At 44.9% G+C, this 21,020-nt stretch overlaps 1 protein-coding gene and 1 non-coding gene across 2 annotated transcripts in view; both read left to right on the top strand.

Moving 5' to 3' along the window:
* The window catches only part of CAMTA1 (calmodulin binding transcription activator 1), a 1,317,854-nt gene that overhangs the window by 883,633 nt on the left and 413,201 nt on the right, over window positions 1-21,020 (top strand). Inside the window, exon 7 of the mRNA XM_055306507.1 lies at window positions 7,256-7,391. Coding sequence (XP_055162482.1) covers window positions 7,256-7,391 — 136 coding nt within the window. The remainder of the gene's footprint in view (window positions 1-7,255; window positions 7,392-21,020) is intronic.
* Window positions 374-480, top strand: LOC129498029 (U6 spliceosomal RNA). Its single transcript, XR_008662063.1, has one exon. It is a non-coding gene; the product is annotated as a U6 spliceosomal RNA (small nuclear RNA).

Raw genomic sequence — 21,020 nt, 5'->3', positions numbered from 1 at the left:
TTTAAAATCTTTGATACAGCTCACATCATACTTAAGTGAAACTGAATGTTTTCCCTCTAAGATGGGAGCAAGACAAGGATGTTTATTCTCACCATTTCTATTCAACTTTGTATTGGAGGTTCTAGCCAGTGCAATAAGGCAAGAAAAAGAAAAGGCATCTATAATGGAAAGGAAGACCTGAAATGCTACTTACTTATAGGTGACTTGATTATAAATGTAAAAGATCCTAAAGAATCTGCAAAAAATTTTGCTAGAACTAATAAGTTTAGCAAAGTCATAGAATACAAGATCAACATACAAAAATTAAATTGTATATCTATTTATAAGTGGAAACATGGAAAAGCAATACAAAAAGGAAATTTAAATAATGACAATGTTTACTTCAGCAACACATATACTAAAATTGGAGCAATACAGAGAAGATCAGGATGGCCCCTGCACAAGGATCATGCCCAAATTTGTGAAGTATTCAAGTATTTTATTTAAAAAAGAAAAAAAGAAAAATAATTCCATTCATAGTAGAATCAAAAAGGATATAGTACTAGATAAATTTAATTTATAAAGCATAAAACCTGTACTCCAAAGTCTTACTTAGAGAAATGAAAGATTTATATAAATGGAGAGGCACTCCATGTTCTGTGATTAGAAATGATTGGAAGATTCAATATTGTTAAGATGGCAGTTCTTTCCAAATAGATTTTTAGATTCACTGCAACCTCTATCAAAATCCCAGCAGGCATTTTTGTTGTTGTTGTTGTTGTTGCAGAAATTGTCAAACTAACCTTAATGGTTTCTATAGGAGTACAAAGGACCTAGGATAGCCAAAATAATTTTGAAAAATAAGAGCAAAGTTTGAGGACATATAGTATCTGACTTCAGAACTTACTACAGAGCTGTAGCAATCAAGACAGTATAGTATTGGAATAAGGATGGAAAACAGAGCAAAGTATGAAGTCCAGAAATAAAGTCTTATGTTTATGGTCAATTTATTTTTATCAAACATGCAAGTGCAGTTCAATGGGGGAAAGGATAGCTTTTTTTTTTTTTTAAGCAGAAACAAAACCAAAAACAAATGGTGCTGGGAATTGGATATCCATGTGCCAAAAATCAACGTAGTCTCTTACCTCACACCATACACAAAAATTAATTCAAAATGCATCATAGACTTAAATGTAAAAGCTAAAACTATGAAGCTCAGAAGAAAACACAAGAGAAGATTTTTGTGATCTCAGGTTAGGAAAAAAAAATCCTAGATATGATACTGAAAGCATGATTCATAAAAGAAAAATATTGATAAATTGGAACTTTACCAAAGCCAAAAACTTGCTCTTTAAAAGAAACCCATAGGGGCACCTGGGAGGCTCAGTCAGTTAAGTGTCTGCCTTTGGCTAGGGTCATGATCCTGTGGTCCTGGGATCAAGCTCCACATCGCGTCCCCTGCTTGAGGAAGAGAGAGACTGCTTCTCCCTCTCCCTCTCCCTCTACTACTCCCCCTGCTTATGCTCTGTCAAGTAAATAAAGTCTTTTTTTATTTTTTTTTATTTTTTTATGATAGTCAGAGAGAGAGAGAGAGGCAGAGACACAGGCAGAGGGAGAAGCACGCTCCATGCACCGGGAGCCCGATGTGGGATTCGATCCCGGGTCTCCAGGATCGCGCCCTGGGCCAAAGGCAGGCGCCAAACCACTGCGCCACCCAGAGATCCCAATAAAGTCTTTTTTTAAAAAAAAAATTTTATTTATTTATTCATGAAAGACACAGAGAGAGAAGCAGAGACACAGGCAGAGAGAGAAGCAGACTCCATGCGGGGAACCCGATGTGGGACTCGATCCCGGGTCTCCAGGATCACGCCTTTAGCCGAAGGCAGATGCTCAACCGCTGAGCCACCCAGGTGTCCCTAAATAAAATCTTTAAAAAATAAATAATTAAAAGAAACCCATAAGGAAAAGGAAAAGTCATGGACTGGGATGAAACATTTGCAAATCCAATATCGATAAAGGACTTCTATCTAGGTTTTATTGAAGTAGCTCTTACAACACATAAAGAAGAACACAGCTCAATTAAAAATGGGCAAAAGATTCAAATAGACATTTCACCAAAGAACTTAGATGAATGTCTAATGAGGACATGGAAAGATGCTCAACATCATTAATCATTAGGGAGATGCAAATGAAAACACTGCCACACACCCAAGAGGATGGCTGTAATCCAAGTGACGAGACAATGCCAAATGCTGGGAAAGATGTGGAGACATTGGAATCCTCATTCATTTCTAGTCAGAAAGTTAAATGGCACTGCCACTTTGGAACACAGTCTGGCAGTTTTATGTTTATGTTCTCTGATGTACCTATCTTTCACCTCTTGTTGCTGGGTTTTTAATCATGCTTAATTAGGAAGTTTTCTCCACTTGGAGGTTATAGAGAAATTCACCTATATTTTCTCCTCTAGTAGTGTGATTTTATATACCACGTTTAAATCTCTGGTCCAGGGATCCCTGGGTGGCGCAGCAGTTTGGCGCCTGCCTTTGGCCCAGGGCGCGATCCTGGAGACCCGGGATCGAATCCCACATCGGGCTCCCAGTGCATGGAGCCTGCTTCTCCCTCTGCCTGTGTCTCTGCCTCTCTCTCTCTCTCTCTCTCTCTCTCTCTCTCTCTCTCTGTGTGACTATCATAAATAAATAAAAAATTAAAAATTAAAAAAAAATCTCTGGTCCATTTGGAATTCATGCTGCTGTACACTATGAGGGGTAGATCCAATTTTATCTTTTTCCAGATGCCATTATCACTCATTAGAAAGTCAGTCCCCTTCTCCCATTGACTTTTGATGTCTCTTTTAGGGCATGCTAAATTTGCATATGTAAGTGGGGATATTTCTGGATCTCCTATCCCATTCTCTTGGTCTTTCTATGTATTTATATGTTAATTCCATACTTTTGAAAATACAGAGACTTTATGGGACATGTTAATAACTGTTAAGACTAGTTTCTATACCTCGGGCCTCTTTATTGAAGTTTTTCTATCACTGGTGGTTTTTTCCTTCCCAATAAATTTTTCAAAAAATTCTTTAGATACAGCAAAAAATCCTAATGGGATTGTCAGTATCTTTTTTTTTGTCTTTATCTTTTATTTATAAATTATTTGGGGAAGATTGACATTTTTATAATCTTCACTCTTCTTAATCAAGAACATGTTATGTTTTTGTGTTTATTGAACCTGCTTTGTCCTGTAGATTTTTATAGTTTTTCCCCTCAGGTTTTGGGAATTTCTTATTAAATATATGCCTAAGTATTTAACTTTCTTTTTCTCTATAGCATTTACTGTATTACGAAAGTCATATAGCATATATCCGGTGGAGTCCTCTGTCATTCCTTCTATTTGTGTGCGAGGGTGTGCACATCACATACACAAACTATTGAATATGTATCTTAATTTTATACCTTCTTGTTTACTTTTATAATTTGCAGTAGTTTTTCCATTGATCTCATGATCTTTTACCAGATTGCATGAGTGTTATTGGTTTTGCCAGCCATTAGTTTCTCAGATTAAAAGGTTATTTGGCTTGAAGCCTCCCTCATTAGAATGAAGCTCCCTGTTGTCCATGGTATTTCCCTACATGTTCCTCTCTCTGCTGCAGTGGAGGTCTTGGATTGTTTCCCTGAGGCTCTCTAAAATTGTCAGCTTAATCAGGGCTTACCCCAGGAAACCCTGAGATGAGGACTTGCATACAAGCCCTTTATTTGAGAGGCAGTCCCGGGAAACACCAGCAGGAGGCATGAATGTGAGAGAGGAGGGAGAAGGATACAAATATAGGGCTCTTGTCCAGCAGGTCTCCACTTGGGCAATTGGAACTTAGGCTCTGGAAGACCATATAGATAGAGCATCCAGAGTTGTCCTACACATGGGATGAAGAGACCTAGGATTGCTTCAGAGTTATCCCATTTGTGGGGTGAGGGAGTCAGGACTTCACCCCCAAGTTGCCCAATGCTTTCAGGGCCTTAAAAATCACCCAACCAGTAGAGCAAACTGAGACTGGCCCCACAGTCTATGTTAAGCCAGTAGACTTGGGGGAGGCTCTGGAGTCACACTGACTCTGAGTGAATCCTGTTCAGATGCTTTCTGGCCTCAAAGGTTTGGTTTCCTCATCTATATGTTGGGAATGATAATCTTACCTCACAGAGTTGATGTGAGGCTGCAAAAACTGGACAAAGATGTAGCTATGGAATTCGATGTGATGTAGGTGCAGGTGTCAACATCGAGACACACAGGTGGATGCAGATGGAACTAGAGGTATGTAGAGGAGCAGGCATATATAGTTGTAGATGCTGGTGTAGACATACATTTGGAGGTAGACAGGGGCATAGACACACATGTATCCTGCTTCTCCCATGTCAGGCCCTCGCTGGGGCTTGGGATCAATAAGTGGCAGGACTCCTGTGCCTCCTGCTTGACTCTCTGTTCTCAACTCCATTACCATTTCCCTGCTTTTCTCAGGTGGGTGCTGCCTTTCATGCTGTGATGAGATGTACTCAAGCCTTTTCTTGCCTGGCCCTTTCCTTTGGGCCCTAGCCATCCCCCTCACCCCTTCCTCCTTTCCTGGATCCCTTCCCATTAGCTCCAACTTGGTCTTGATTATATTCTGGGACCGCTGTTCAGCCTTGTTTTCTTCAAGCTGTGGGGCCCCTCCGTAGTCTGATTTTCTCTTTGCCATTCTTAGGACCTGAGAACGACAGAGGCAGGGACTTTCCCCATCACACAGCAGAGGCAAGTTCTAATAAAATCAGAGTGCTGGATTAAACACTATTAGGTTGTCATTATTGCAAGTTAAAGAGATGATTCCATTTATTAAGGCCATTTAAGGTGGACACTTCGGTTCCCTGTGGGATTGTGTCCATCTCAAAGTGTCAGGTGATGAGGCTGTTCTCACGTTCTCAGGATGCAACGGGCAGGTCACTGGAGGAAGATGGGTTTCCTTATGTGGGTGTAGTTGTGGACTACAACGGACTGTGGACCTGACAGTATTTTGGGAAGTTCACTCTCTCTGAGTCATACCAGTCATGATCTGAAGACAGTTGGCCTGAATACACTGCTGGGGTTTACTGGCCATGTTTAGAAAGGGAGGATAGTGCAAATCTTTATGTAGCCTCTTCACTCACCAGAAGCTGGACTGGATTGATGTTGCCGCAGATGAGTTTCCTGGGACCAAGGGGGTCCCTGCAACACTCTTGTGGATGTCTTCATTCCTGTGCTGAGGGGGGCAAGACAAATGCAGAACCTGTCTATATGATCAATGTATTCCTTTGTGGGGTGACTAGGTGGCTCAGTGTTTGAGTGTCTGCCTTCAGCTCAGGTCATGATCCTGGGGTCCTGGGATCGAGTACTGCTTTGGACTCCCTGCAGGGAACCTGCTTCTCTCTCTGCCTAAGTCTCTGCTTCTCTCTGTGTGTCTCTCATGAATTAAAAAAAAAAAAAAAAAAAAAAAAGCATGTATTCCCTTGCTTACTCCTGGGGCCCTGGCCCTAAGCATAGGAGTTGGACTTTGGGCTCTTCCAATGGTACGAGCCTAGAGCAGGAGTGACATGGAAATAGGCAGGCACAGCTGGCCACACATTTGAGCCTACTTGCTATTTAGAAATGGGAAAATACTGTAAGGTTTTCAGTGGAGACTTGTGAGTACAAGATGGTCAGGTGACAGCGTTGTGACAAGCGCATGAAGCCATTTCCCAATTGTTTCAGTCGGCCAGACTTTAGGAGGAAACCAATACTGACACAAACCAATTGCACCATGATTGGCAAACAATGAAGTGTTGGGAGTTGCTGTTGAAAGTCTATAATTTCCAATGGAATTGCTGTTCGGTCATCAGCTTGCTGTTGAAGGACACAGTCTGGCTGGGTGGGAACAACAATTAGCCACTGTCACCCCGGTGTGCCTTTCCCCCCTACTTCAGACAGTGGAGTAGTAAGACGTCACTAGCCTGTGTTGGGTGCCTGCCTGTGAAATGCCCCCTTGTTCAGAGGAAGAGGAGCCCGGGGTGGAGGATCTTGTCCCCGGGGTCATGGGGAAGCCCTGCTGGCCTGCCCTTTCATCTCTGCTGTAGCAGAGATAGGGAAGTCCACTGGCACTAGAAGAAACCACCTCCTTTGCCTTGTTTGTGTAAGGAGCCCTGGTACCACGACTGGGACTGAGACGTGCCCGTGCTGGTCTCCTGGGCCCACAGACTCATTTGTGACCCTTCCTCTGTGCTGGGATTTCAGTCTCAGGGGGATGCAGAGCTGGCCATGGGGAGTGAGCAGGACACTTCAGGGGGGTCTCAGGCTTCCTTGAGGGCTGAGTGTGCCCACCTCTGCTGCAGCTTTCTTCTGGAAGTGATGTACTGTAGACATGCTGCCAGAGCAGTTTTGTTCTTTCTGTTTTTGGTGTTTCCAAACCAAAGTATGCGCCCACTGCAGTTGCGGAGGCACGCGTGAACATCCTCTGCTCTCTGAGGTTGGCGCATGACTTCTTTTCAGAAAATTCAAGGCTCTTTGAATGGCACTGGAGCAACCAGCCACTCTTGGCATTTAGCAAGTGGGCAGCAAACTGTTTTCCTAAGGTTATGGTGGTCATGGACCAACTAGACAAATTTACTTGGCAGTGCCGAGCCTTCCGACAGCCGAAGCCCAAATGTGAAACAATCATGTACTTAGCTTGCTTGAGAAGGGCCGTAGATGTTCCTCTGAATCTTGCAGTGATCTAAACGCGGGCAATGAATCAAGAGCGTTTGGCCTGGACGACTAGTCTTTCCATTGGTCTGTTTTTAACATAGTCATCTAGCGTCTGCGTTAAACTTATTTATTTCCTAATGCTGGGTGATGGATTAAAAGATGTGTAGAAAATCTTTCTACAAGAGATAAGATATTGCAGGCTGCCACAACACCCCCGGCTCTTTTTGCTTTCTCTTGCTGTTTTTTCTACATTTTAGTGCAGAGCTCAGGCCCCCACATCGTATATCTTGATTAGATGGTGGATATTACTAAGGGGATGTTTTTTAAGCCTATCATTGACACATTTAATTCATTAGGTACCAAATCCACAAGCAAATTTTGGCTGGCCATAAAACATGGTTAATCCAGGGAGCTGCAATAAAAGGTGAAAAATTATGTCCCAGCAAATGTGGAATATTGCTTTTCTGTAGAGACTTTTACTGGTCTATGATATCTTTCTTCATAAATTTTTCTTCCTCTTGGTTCTCTTGGTAACTTAACCATTTGTTGTTTCCAGACCACAGAATGGCTCAATGATACTCTACAACAGGAAGAAAGTGAAATACAGGAAGGATGGGTATTGCTGGAAAAAGAGGAAAGATGGGAAGACGACCAGAGAGGACCACATGAAGCTGAAAGTCCAGGGAGTGGAGGTAAAGAGCAGAAAGGCTCTCTTGTTCCACAAATGTTGTTTCTGGGCTGCAATGACATGGAATCACTTTGGAATAATTTGCTGCCAGTCACCTCTAGTGACTGCCAGTCAAAAGTACTTTTGTTTGCCAAGACCCTGTTTGCTGTTTGTTTTTTTCTTGCTTTCTTACCCAACAGTCTCCATTCAAGTTTTCCATGAAACCAGACTTAGATAAAGTACTCCTGTTTCTCAGGAGTCCGTGGTGTGTAGACTGGGATTTGTAAGTTTCCTGCAGAATCCTGTGTTGTATGTATCATGGAAGAGCCTGCAGATGCAAGGGAGGAGGAGGCTGCCTAAGGTATCTCCCTCTCAATGTGGCCTGGACCTGCCTTTGTTGAGTGGGTCCTTTGGGAGCTGGTGATTTCCAACCAGATCTTGGCTTTACTCCCTCTACCAATGGCCACATCAATGTCTCTCTGGGTGTTGTGACCTCAGGAAGCTTGAAAGTGCTAATGATAATTAGATGGGATCACAAGGTGTGCAGGATTCTTGTGGCTAGGGTGGAGGTAGGTGCTGCAGGACACATCTTGGGATCTGTGCAAACTTCAGTTTGGGTTCTGGGGGAAGATAGGGTGCAGGATGATTTCTTTGCCATCATTCTGACACCACAGGCTCTCACCCTTGGGTAGTCATGGAGTCATTCTCCGGGGGTCCTTTCATTGTTTTGAGACCTCGAGTCATGTGCCATCATGTAGAGGGAGAGGATGTGAACCGCGGTGCATTCATGGCCTGCTGGTTAGTGAGCACCCACTTCACTGCATTGCTTGCTGGTTCTTGTAAAGGATCTTCCCTGTGAATATGATGCTGTGTGGGGCCAGAGCAGGGATGCTGGCCTGTGATTCACCTGGTATTTCACACTAGTGAAAGAGAGGGATCCTGGGAGGCCTTTGGTGTGTTGGGTCCTCCAGCCTGCCAGGATTGATCACTTGGACCGTAAGCCCACTTGACTTCAACAGCTCACACTCCAGGCTGACATTCTTTGTGATGCACTTTGTCATTATGACTTTTCCTATATTAATCATGTGCTTTTATGGCTGTTAAAAATAGCATCCAGTGGCTTTTATTATATTACTCCACAGAGAGAGATAACTTTTGTTTTATGTTTTTGTGTTTTTTTTAAAACACCCAATAACAATGCTTTATGATGATGAACAAAGAGAAGCCGCAACACGAGAAATTCCACTTTCCTACATTCTCTCAGGTTCTGTGTTTGCACAGCATGGTTTAGTCGACTGGTGAGACATTAAAATGCAGATTGCTCTGAACATGATGCCCTGGACCTAGCTCTAGGACAGTGACTGGTGATTATGCCAGCACATCAGCCGTGGCTGTGGGGGCCTTGGAGCGTGGGAACTGAGCAGTGTGGGCAGGACCCATGCGGGACTCTTGCTGGGACTTCCAGGATCTGCAGGAGCTCACACCAAAGCTGCACTGCAGGCCCCATACCCTTAGATCTCTGGCAGGGTTCCGTCTTCAGTGATATGTAAATCAGGAACTTCTAATTGTCCGGAACAGCGGGGTGGAAGTCTCCCTCAGCAGCAGCTCGGAAGCCCAGGGCCAAAAAAAGTCACAGTGTTCATTTTCTTCCCCTGTGTTATCAATTTGAATTGTCACTAGATGGAATCAGAATGATTTTCGGTTATTTTTTAGGTCATATTTGTGTCTGGAGTTATTTGCGAATCATGCTTACAGTCTCCCATGCAGACACCTGTATGGGGGCGGTTGGGACCCTCGGAACATAGGGGAAGGGAATGGGCCAGACAGTGGGGGGGGGTCTTCCCTTCCACATCCTTCTACTTGCTATGCCTAAGTCTCAGTGGGGAGTGGGAGATGGGCTTATAGACCCTTAGTTGGCAACACAAGGGGCATGCTTTCCAGTTCTCAGAGAGTGAAGCCCCCTCTGGCGGGCCCGTGGCATGGGTGGCCTCTTCCTCTGAGCTCAGGGCATGGTCGATGAGCATTGACTGTGGTCCTACTCTCTGTGGGGCCCTGTAGTATCCACAGGGAAAACAGAAGCCATGTGTTCTGCCTCAGAGACTTGTGATCAAGTTGAAGAGGCAGCTGTGCCCATGCCTGAGAGTCAAATGACAGTGCTGAGAAATCTGGAAACCTGAGCTTCTAGGACAAGTGTCCAGAGAGTCCAGAGTGGGCTGGGATGCTCAGAGAAGCTGCCTGGTTAGATGGGCTCCAAGCTAAACTCTGGAAGTTGGGTGGGACTGTGTGTGTGACATACATAGTATTTCAGGGCTCCCCTTTCCACTTCGCACTATGGTCTGAGCTACATCTCTGTTGGTATTCCTATCCCCTCATCCCTTTTAACTGCTCTGTAGTATTCCACCGTGGAAGCATTTCAGTCACCTCCTAGTCAGTGGACTTTTAGATTCTGTCCAGTTTTTCAACATTACAGTGTTTCAGGAAACATGCTTATACACGTCTGCTTGTACACCTGTGCAACGCAGACCTCCCAGGATTGCTAAGTGTGAGCTCTGAGTATCTTTCCTTTTACTAGACTCTGCCAAATGGTTGAGCTAATTATATGCCCAACAGCACTGAGAATTACCATCTCTTCTGTATCCTCTTGGACACTGATGGATGATAGATGGTACCCTGTTCAATTTGAACCGGATTTTTCTTAATTATTTGTGGGGGTGAGCACATCATGTTAGTGGAAGTCCTTTGTAGTAGATTGTCTGCCATGGGTTGTAATTTAAAACAGGCCCAAAGAAAGACATCTTTGACAAGGGCAGCCCTATGTCTCACTGTGTTTTTCCTGCATTTGCTCTGATTGGGACCAGTGGCCGGGAAGCCCAGAGGTCATGCGGGGACAGTGGACAGGTGGTCCTTTCCACCTGGGAAATTGCCATGCAGACATACATGGAGTTTTGTGTCTCACAGGAGGAGGCTTCCCCATGTGAACCCCGATTCATCCTTCAGTGGATTCAATCGGGCGGTTCCTCACTACCTCTATTGCTCCCTCCTCTGGGCATGGTGCCAGCCTCTGCCCCTACTGTGGAGGGTGGCAGATAGTCCTGCACGGGACCTTGGAGCTGTGATTTTTCTACCACCTGAGCTGGTTTCCTCAGTTCAAGGGCATGATAAAGATATTTGGATCTACCGTTTAACATATTACTTGCTATAAGCCTTCCCTTAGGCCAGGAAAACTTCCAGCCTGTTCATGGAACTGCTCGGCAGTCCAGCTCCTTTTGTTCTCCAAGGCTGGGGCCCTAGGAACACACAGCAGCTCAAAAGCACATTGATTTTCTCAGCCAGGCACAGGATGGGGGCAGCCGCTTTTGAAGCTGACTAGCTGTTAAGTCCACGATTAGTTGTCTTGTCTGTAAGCCACGGAGAAGCTAGCTCGATAAGGTTTCCAGGGACGACAAAGGTTGGCAGGGAGGAAAGAGAAGGTGGTTGTGATGTCAACTTTTCATGAGATGAAATCTCAGCAGGCCTGAGGTTGGCCCTGCTCCCCATGTAGATTCATGCCTGCTTATCTGGAGCCTTGATGGGGTAAGAGGTCTGGGGATAGGAGACTCCCTGAGAGCAGAGGGGCACATCTAAACCATCCCCGTGTCTCCCAGATTGCCACATCCTGGGTTAGGTGAGCTGGGTGAAGTCGTTGGGCCAAGCCAGGAGAGCTCACATACTTTTAAAGTTTATGAAGCTGTTCTCTGGCCCCCAGAAGCCATCTTCACACCACCCTCCTGAGAGAGCCAGGTATCTTAGAACCTAGGCTACCACTTGGCTGTCTACCTCCGGACCCTTTAGCTGCCAGGTTTCCACAACAGATAGAAGCCACACATTTAGTACAGCAATGGCCACTGGCTTACAAATCTCCTATATATATACACCAGGTCTACCATCTCATTCAACCGTCATAGAAACATCCATGTAAAGTACCTATTATTATACCCATTTCACAGATGAAAAGTTTGAGCCTCAGACAGGCTTTCTCCCACCACATATCCTCCAAAAATCAGCATGGAGCTGGGACTTGAGCCAAGATTTGCCTGGTTGTATGATGAAAGCACCTGCCCTGACACCAGTTGCTCCTGGGCATCCTGGAGGGATTTGTAGTGTTTTTAGATTGAGTCAGGCACATACCTTCCATCCATCAGCCATCTGTCAAATGCTTTCCATCCAGCACCTTGTGATAGATCCTGAAGATGCAGTGATACATTGTTTTGATGTCATGAGGGGGACAGAAAAATCAAGCATGCAACTCCCAATGCCAGGTCATGGGGCGTGTGTTGGAGAAATTGCAAGTCCTTGTGTGGAACACGTAGGAAGCCTACCTAAAGCAGACTGGGACATAAAGAAGTGACATAAATACAGGGAAAGAGGCACTGGTGGAAGCTAGAAAGTAACAGGTAGGGGTAAGACACAGCAGTGGGCAGTGACAGACTCTGTTGAAAAATAGCTAATGTGACTTAAAGCAACAGGTCGCCAGAATTGCACCATGTCAGAATCTCCCCCGGCCCCAAGCAGACCAGATGTTCACCTCCCGGGGATGAGGCCTTCTCTGCTCTGATCATAAGGCACGCCTTGCCACAGACATCCTGCCTTTGGAGCCAGTGGGTGGTCACTGCACAGAGGCTGTTGGCTCAATTGTAGGCAGTGTGGACAAAGAACATCCTTCCCCACTGAGCCCATGCTGTGGTGGACAGGAACCCCCGGCCTGGACCATCTGCCTGGCAGAAATGCCAGGCATCACCTCTGATTGGAATTTTCAGCAGTGAAGAGAAAGTTTAGTTTTGCTGACCTGTTTGTACTGCCTCAAACAATGAAGAGTTGCTTTGACTTCTTGACTAACTGCCGGAGAGCCCGAAGCCTGTTGTGAGCACAGCAGCAGTGGTAACAAGGTTATGTTTTTGGACTCAGCCTCATTAGAAGTGATGTTCTTTATTTGGACACTTAGGCCACATATTAAAAAGAAAAAAAAGCACCTCTTTCAAAAGTAGGAATGATATTGTAGTTACCGCATTAGGAATTAACAGGGCATGAAATAACTGTCTGCCTCGTGGCGACGCCAGATCATTCCAGCTCTGCTTGCAGCCATAAGATAAATAGGTATCTTGCTTGCAGCTGATGGGATATATTTAAAATAGCCAGCCACACACATGTATGGTGCCCAAATCAAGTTTGGAAAACAGCTATGAATAGATTAAGAGGAGGTAAGGTGGCTGAGCAGCTCAAACTCACAGAGGGACAAGTGAGTCTGCATGTTGCCACCATGTGTTTTTGATTGGAATAAATACTTCTCGGTTTTTGTAGGTGCTAGTGTGCCTTTGGTCTGTGTATTTTGTCTCCCTTTTTTCCCCTCTGGACTTGCCACACTCCTGCCGGTCTCTACCTCGAGGTGCTCCTTGCTCCTAACCTGTGTTCTCTTGTGTCCACATTGAGACTTCTGAAGCTTCCAGGGGCATCTCCCTTGGCATTCTCCAGCCAGCAGTAATCATTCCCTCTCTTTCATTTCCATGGCCCTCCATCCATACCTTTCTTTAGGAAGTGTTCTCTCTGACTTGACACTAGCCTGTCCAGTTCAATAAACATATTATATTAAGTACATAGTATTTTCTGAATACAAGAAGGTCTGTATCTGGTATCTAGGCGCTAGAGGGCCTGTTAAGGGAAGAATAGAGAGAGGCAGATGAGGTGCAGCATCATGCTCAAAAAACTTACAGAAACACAATATGGGTCATTTTAATGAGATGTGGTAACTGCCACCATCGAGGTTTTGGAGTGTTAGAAGGAGCTTGTTTCCCTTCTCTGAGGACAGGGTCTGGTCACCCATGGGCCCTTGCTCTGAGCAGTGGCATCTGCTGAGTGACCAGCTGCTCTCATAGGCACCCATTATCTGAGCCCTATCCCCAGCCCTGCCATTCAGTCCTGTGAATCAGCTATGTTTATGCCCATGGGGACTTGACTGAGGTTTTTGATTTCTAGTCCCCCTTCCTCCTCTCTGCTGTCCAGGGCAGCTAGCTGGGGTGTTCTTGTCTCATGATGCCTCCAGGGAAGCGAACCAGCCTGCTCAGCGGTGCCTCGGAGGGTCTCCCAGAGCTCTCTGCTGGCTTTTAATCATCTGAGCTTTTGTGTAGTGTTCCGCTGGTGCGTTAACACGTTAAAACCTAATTTCCTGTTACCTGGATGTGTTTTGGTAGAATCAATGTAGGAACTCGAATCCATAGTCTTTCTTTAATTTCTAATTACTTAGCATCCCTGGTGACGTGTCCCTACCCAGCTCATATAATTAAATTTCAACTAATAAATAACATTAAACTAGCTACGCTTTGAAACAGCAATAGGCTCGGTACACATTCTGCTGAGCTCATGGAGGCCTGGCCCAGATGGCAGTTTTGCTTCTTTTTCTTAAGGCTCTGTCTTCCCTGGCCAAAGGCAGTTAAAACAGTAGTGACAATGATAGCATTTATCGAACACTTCCTACATACCTGTTCCTGCCCCTATCACTTTATGCGCACCATTTTATACAATGACTTGGCAACATTCTCATCGAGTAGGCAATGCTGTTTTCCTCATCCTTGTGGAAAATGGGATTAATTTCCAGGAGATTAAGAAATGTATCTAAGAATACCCAGCTGGTCAGTAGCAGAGTTGAGATACTACCCCAGGTCTCTCTGAACGCAAATTCCCAGTTTCCTCATCACCAGACCACCTTGGCTTTCAAGGCACCTTGATACCCTGAAGATGTGTGCTTACACCAGGGAGGTCTGTAAGTGCAGGGGTTTGAAATGCAGCACCATGCACCTAAGCATGGGTCTCAAGTGAGATAGGGGATAAGGAAGGTCTTCTAGTACAAGTGGGCCTCCCTTCTTTATAACCCCAACCAGTCAAAGGAGAAAGAGTCCCCACCCCCCACCACTGCCCAGCCATTCTTTCAGCCCAGGAACCCAGCTTCCTTGGGCCACCAGAGGCAGCAAGGCAAGCACTCTTTAGCTCTGATTTCACCTGGGTCCTATAGGAGGTTGTCATATTTCCATGTCAACCTTAACTGAGGAACAGCAAGTTGTGTTTATATATCCCACTATGAATAGTCAGTTCTGTCTGTCCTGAAGCAATAGTTCTCGAGCTTCCAGGACATGCTCACTTTGGCGTGGAGGTCTATATGCTCACTCTCTCTGTGCAGGGTTGCCAGATTTAGTGTGTGCACGTGTACGCATGCACACACACATACATGATGCCTGGTGAAATTTAGATTTTAGATAAGCAATAAATAATTTTCAGCACAGGTACGACATATTTACATTACAGTATTATTTGTTGCTTATCTGAAATGCACATTGGGCTGGGTGTCTTGTATTTTATCCAGCACCCTCTGACCACAGGGCAGTTTCCTTTGAGTTTTTGCAGACAGAGATTTGGCTGCTTGGGTATTGCTCTCATTGAGGACTTGAGGAAGTGAGTTGGTTTATCTCCAGACACATAATCGATGTAGGAACCATAAAAACCAGGAAGGACACTGGCCACTGCTAAGGAGAGAAGGCACTCTTGGCAGTTTGCTTGTAAACCCAAGGGCTGCCAAGCCTGGGGACCCTATTAGTCTCTCTAAACAGAGAGTCTGGGGGCTGCAAGGACTGCTGGAGGCCCAGGTCATGCCGTTAGAGGAAGCAGGCCTCTTGCCAGTGACATTTGGAGAGCTTGTTGGTGAAGAGGTGCCAGGAAGATTTTGAAGGAGATGTGTTTACAGTTTCTGCCTTCCTCATCTCTCCTGTAGATCGCAGTTTGTAAAATATTTTGCAATTTCCTTTTTTAAACTTGATTTGAGCCTTATTGAGCTAGAAACTCCCTGTCGAAGGTAGAACAGCAAGACACCAACTTGGTATGCTGAACTTGTATTTAATTATTATCATAACAGTCCCTTAACATGATTGCAGATTAGCCCACAAGGACATGAATGGAAATTTTAGCATATTCAATTACAATGGAAGCTCTTGAACACCACTGTCAAAATTCACCCAAGGGCCTTTCCATTTGGGCCCCAATGTACAGCAGGCACAAAGTTAGATGTTACTCAGGACATATAACCTTGATTTTGTAAGCATAATTTACGGCCTCATCCAGAAGCTGGGGATGCCTTTTAAGAATGTGATATATATTCCACCCACCTGGGTAAATGACCAGATACAGCTGCTTGTGTTGGGTAAAGAATACCTCTGGCCTTCACTTGACCGAATAGTAAATTATTGATCTTCTCCACATCTTTCAATGCCCTGACATTGCTGGAGAAATTTACTCCTGTCATCCATGGCTGTGGCTTATCTCCTTGCAGTCCTGTCCATGCTCAGAGGGCACGAATCTCCAGCCCACCCTAGGAGAGATTGCAGCTGACCCCTGTAGCTGACTTGGGTTAGTCACCGACCCAGGGAAGGCAGACGCTTTGCAAACTAATCAGGCCCAGGTTTCTGTGTCTGTCTGTTTCCCCCAGACCAGCCAAAATCATGGGGAAGATAGAGGTGTGGTGGAGGGCTTCTGTGTACCCAGGAGGAGTGGCAGAGGAAGGCATTCAAAAAGAAGGGAACAGCTAGTCACCCAGCTGCTCCAGTAGAGGCTGCATTGATGGTGGCTGGTTCTGGTCTCCTTGTTCCTTCTGTGTGCTTGTTCCCCAACAAGATGCTAAACCACTCTCTGCTGGGCCTTCCTGGATGGGGGGCTGGCACCATAGGTGGAAAGCTGGCGATTGCGTGACAGACCACCTTTCCAGTTCTTGTTTTCCTCTGAGACAGATGAAGTGACCTTGCATTTCCTTTTTGCATGTCTTAATTCCAATACATTATAATGCTTTATGCTCTTTGGGTTATGCCTTTACCTCCTGCTGCAAAGCACTCATATCTCACTCATGCCATACCTGAGGGGCCACACAGGAACGTATACAGTCACATTGTCACTTGCTACTTACGGTGTGGCCCATTGGTCAGCACTGCCAGCCTCACCTGGGAGCTCCCTGGAAGGGCAGAGTCTTGGACCCCACCCTGGATCTACTGAATCAGAATCTGCCTTTTAGTATCTCCCTCCATGATTCATTAGCACATTCATTTGGAAAGGATTGGCACAGCCATTCTCTTGCTGCTGGGATCTTCCCTTGGTGACTCAGCCTTAGGAATATGTTTTTTTTTTTTTTTTTTGGTTTGGTTTGGTTTGGTTTTAATCTTAGGTTAAATAAATGTCCAAATGAAAATTTTACAAGTTGGTCTGGTAATTCATTACTTGACTCTCAGCACCTTTAAAAAACATTTAGCTGAAATCTCTGATCATGCAGTTTGAGCCCAGCATTCCTTATTCTGCCCTTGGCCATGAAGGAGAGGTGACTAGTGGGTTTCTGACAGCAAAACACAACAGCTGGCACTGCACTACTGGCTCCTCGATCCTCTTCCCCAGGTCAGCTAGCCCTGTTCCTGCATTGTTTAGCTACAGTTTCTGTCCTCTGTTCTAGCCTGGCATTTGGCATGCTACTTGCTACACATTTGATGCCCAATAAACATTTTTTTTGAGTAAATGGATGAAATGATGGATTTCTTCTATGAAGGGTGAGGCAGTAAATAGTTTCAGTTTTGCCAGCCAGATGGTCTCAGAGTGCATCATAGAGACTTCCCCCTCCTTCTCTGCAGCGCCATAGAACAGGCTTGTGGGAGAAACAGGACACTTCCCAACTGCCCTTGCAAGGGACACCACCTAGCTTCTTCAGACTGAGGACAAAGAAACCTATGCCACATGGACATAATACCACTACAAGGAAAGAGAAAGAAGACATCCTACCCCCACTAGGACAAACATGATGAATAACACTGTCTGATGCCACAGTGTGCCATGAGAAAAAGTGTTAATTCCTTACAGAATTATTAGCCAAGCCTGAATATTGTCAGGCCACTGATGTGGTATGAAAGCAACCATAGTCAATAGTTAAGGAATGAGTGTGACCATGTTCCAATAAAACTTTATTTACAAAGTGAGGCCAAGGGCCAGATTTGGATGTAGCTTGTTGACCCCTGTTCTAGATTATGGCAGCAGGTTCTGGAAGGAGCAGGGTGCTTTGGAAACCAGTGAGAGATTGGTGGGGGGTGATTAGGGACTTGCCTCTTATATTGGAGCACTGGCCTGTTTTTATTTTTATTTTTTATTTTTTGGTATGTTTTTAGACTCATGTCTACAGCCTGACAATATTCAGGCTTGGCTAATAATTCTGTAAGGAATTGACACTTTTGCTCATGGCACACTGTGGCATCAGACAGTGTTATTCATCATGTTTGTCCTGGTGGGGGTAGGATGTCTTCTTTCTCTTTCCTTGTAGTGGTATTATGTCCATGTGACATAGGCTTCTTTGTCCTCAGTCTGAAGAAGCTAGGTGGTGTCCCTTGCAAGGGCAGTTGGGAAGTGTCCTGTTTCTCCCACAAGCCTGTTCCATGGCGCTGCAGAGCAGGAGGGGGAAGTCTCTATGATGCACTCTGAGCTCCTGTCCAGGGACAGCTGAGCCAAAGGTGTGTGACGTTGCTGTGACTAGGTGGGTCAAAGGATCAGGCTCTCATGGAAAAGGGAAAGGCTGAACCACCTGCATTTTTAGACCTGAAGTGCTTTGAAGGTAGCCTAGCCATGGTTGATGTGACAGTGTCCCCCCCTAGAATAGAGGCCATAGGGAGGGTACAGATGTTATTTGTCCGTGTTTAAGTATTTACATGACAGCACAAGAAAACTGGGGACTTTCTCTTTCATCTTTGCTGCCACAGTTTACATACAGTTTTATGATGGATGCAGGAGGTAGACATTTATTACAAAAGTGTAAGAGATGTTGACTCTTCACGAATTGATTATTTAGAATTTATTTTATTAAATATTCTAGGTGGCGTGTGATAAACTGAACCTCTGCTGGTTTGCAGCTTAATGATTCATGTATCTGCGGCAGTGATAAGGAAATCAAAGACTGTTTGCCATTTCAGGGGAAGAATATGGATTATTATTAAATCTGGAATAGGCCTCTTGAGAAGCCTTCCTTAAGGGAACACGTGTATCAATAATTTCTTCTCCATACGAGAATCCTAATGTTTCACTTATGGAAACATAAATTCCGAGCAAGTGGCTGTGGTTCTTCCCTCCCTTTGGCTCCCTACATCCTGTGCTCATGGCTGACCCACTCTTATACTAGCCTTCAGAGTCCTTCAATCTCCATGTCTTTATCCCCCTGTATCTAATTTTTAATGCTCTTAAACAGCTCTGCTGAGGGCTCTGCATTTCAGCACCTGAGATGCTGGCAGAAACCAGGATAGTGTTCCTTTTGCTTGAAATGTCCTAAAGGATTTGTTTAAGTCTAGGAGGAAACAAGGAGTGACTGGGAGTTCTCAGAACCCTGATGGAAGTGTGGTCAGCTCATATAGGATATAGGATGTTGTCCTGAACTCATTCTTGCAGAAGCCAGTGGGTAGCAAAGCCAGTCTGGTGGGCTGCATCTGTATCGAGGACAGTGGATGGGCACACCCTGGAGCTGTGCCCATTCTCAGGTGACAAAGAACTAGGGAGGCTTAGCAGGTGTGGCCTCAGGACAGAGGGCATGCAGAACTCCTGGGGATGTCTAGTCAGAATGACAAGTCTGCACACCTCATGGTGACAGTTTGAAGGTATCAGGGTTGTCTGATAGCTTGAGTTTCAGAATATTCCCTGTCTTGTTCCTCTTTCCAAAACATTGGACAGAAGGTTAAATGTGGTAATTGTTACTGTAGGAGACTGTGGGAAACTAGCTGGGGGACCCCAAGTCTCCTTTTTAAAAAAATATTTTATTTATTTATTCATGAGAGACACAGAGAGAGAGGCAGAGACATAGGCAGAGGGAGAAGCTGGCTCCCTGAGGGGAGCCCAATGCGAGACTCCATCCCAGTACCCCAGGATCATGACCTGAGCCAACCACTCAACCACTGAGTCACCCAAGTTCCCCAACCCCAAGACTCCTTATCTCTCCCCCCAGGTTTTTTACTCATCCATGCACAGAGCAACCCTATCACATGCTCAATCCTTCCATGGTGTAACATCCTGACACTGATATTGTACTTGAACCCCTCACTTTGCTGTGTGCTTTTATAAGTGAAATTAGACCTAATTGTCAGTATAATGCCTTGGTAAGTTCAGTTTCCCCAAAGAATACACACTGAGGTTTGCAGTACTTTCTTACAAACGGAACCTGCTTGGCTCTCCACAGGACTAATCAGTCCAAGAGGATTGCTGCTACTGACCTTTAATTCTCTAATTGCTGTGAAATAGTTGAAAGAATCTACACTATAGTCCCCATCTAAGGGTGTGCACAGAGTAGCTCCCTGGTTGGTACAGAGGGGTTGTGTGTGGTTGTTCTGCTTTCATGGGATTCATCTTCCCTTTATGCCCAATAATCAGAGCCTCTGAAACAGGAAGTGGGGTTGGGCACATTCCCATTTTCTTGTTTGTGTGGTCAGATTCTGTCCCACTAGGGCTGAACATTGGAGGGATTCAGTTTTATATTTGCTGGAGTGGAGAGCTGGTCTTCAGAGTCTGGGGTGCCCGAGGGCGGGCTGGTCCAGGACCCTAGTGGAGGCGTGCATCGTGGGCACTGGGACACCTGCCCGGACTGGGGTGCAGTGGCCTCCTGTGGGCGGAGCCCCCCTCCTTTGCCTTTTCCTGGGAGGCAGTGAAATAAGCCTCATGGAAGCAGCTTCCCTCCCAAATTAATGAACACTTTCAGACATGATATGAAATGTTTGGAAACGAGATGCAGCACAGTATTTTGCCCGTATTTTTTTTTCCTTTCACAACACCTGGCAATAAAATTCTCGGGCTAAATACCAGATGAGTGTGCGCCTCATTATGTATAGTAACTTCGTCTATAACTTTTTTAAGCCCTCCAGATGGAAGCACGGTATAAATGTGGAGAGCTTGAGAGGGGAAATGAAAATAAATGCACTAAGAAATAAAGAATCTGTTTTTTATACTATCTTTTGCAAATAGTGTTTGCAATGACATATTGTGAATGGACTGAATTATAACAAAAACGGAAATGAAACAGAGCTCGAGGGTACGAAGAGCAATTGTTACACTTACTTTAACTGATATAATGCAAAGCAACGCTTTTTACACTCAATTAGTTTGCACATTGTGTTGGACACAAACCAGAATGTAGAACATTTTTGGGTTTTGTTTTTACATGATTAAGGGAGATGAGATGAAATAAATTCAGTAAATTACCCTGCGTTCCTTTTCGGTCTGAGACACTTTTGTTTTGTTTTTCCTCACCCCTGGTATTGAATGAATGAGGTTGGCTCCTCCAGAGGTAGACCTCTGTTCCAAACACGATGCTCCTCCCAGAGATCAATGGACTTTCAATAGAGTTCCTTCCTCTGCCTTAGGGCCATCTTTTGCTGCACAAACAAGGTTACGAATCAGAGCTATTTACATTTGGTATTTGACCATACTTTGTGCTTTGAATATCAGAAAAGGATAGCAAGCATGATAGCAGCTAACAGATGTTTGCAAACGTTCAGGCAACAAAAGTATTTCCAAGGCTGTATATTTCAAGATCCTTGTTTAATTTATTTTGCTTAATTATCCTTTCTTGCATTTTTAA

This window comes from Nyctereutes procyonoides, unplaced genomic scaffold (assembly GCF_905146905.1).
Source record: "Nyctereutes procyonoides isolate TBG_1078 unplaced genomic scaffold, NYPRO_anot_genome, whole genome shotgun sequence".
Taxonomy (NCBI): Eukaryota; Metazoa; Chordata; class Mammalia; order Carnivora; family Canidae; genus Nyctereutes; species Nyctereutes procyonoides.
Note: the sequence above shows the minus strand (reverse complement) of the source record. Positions and strands in the feature narration are given on the sequence as shown.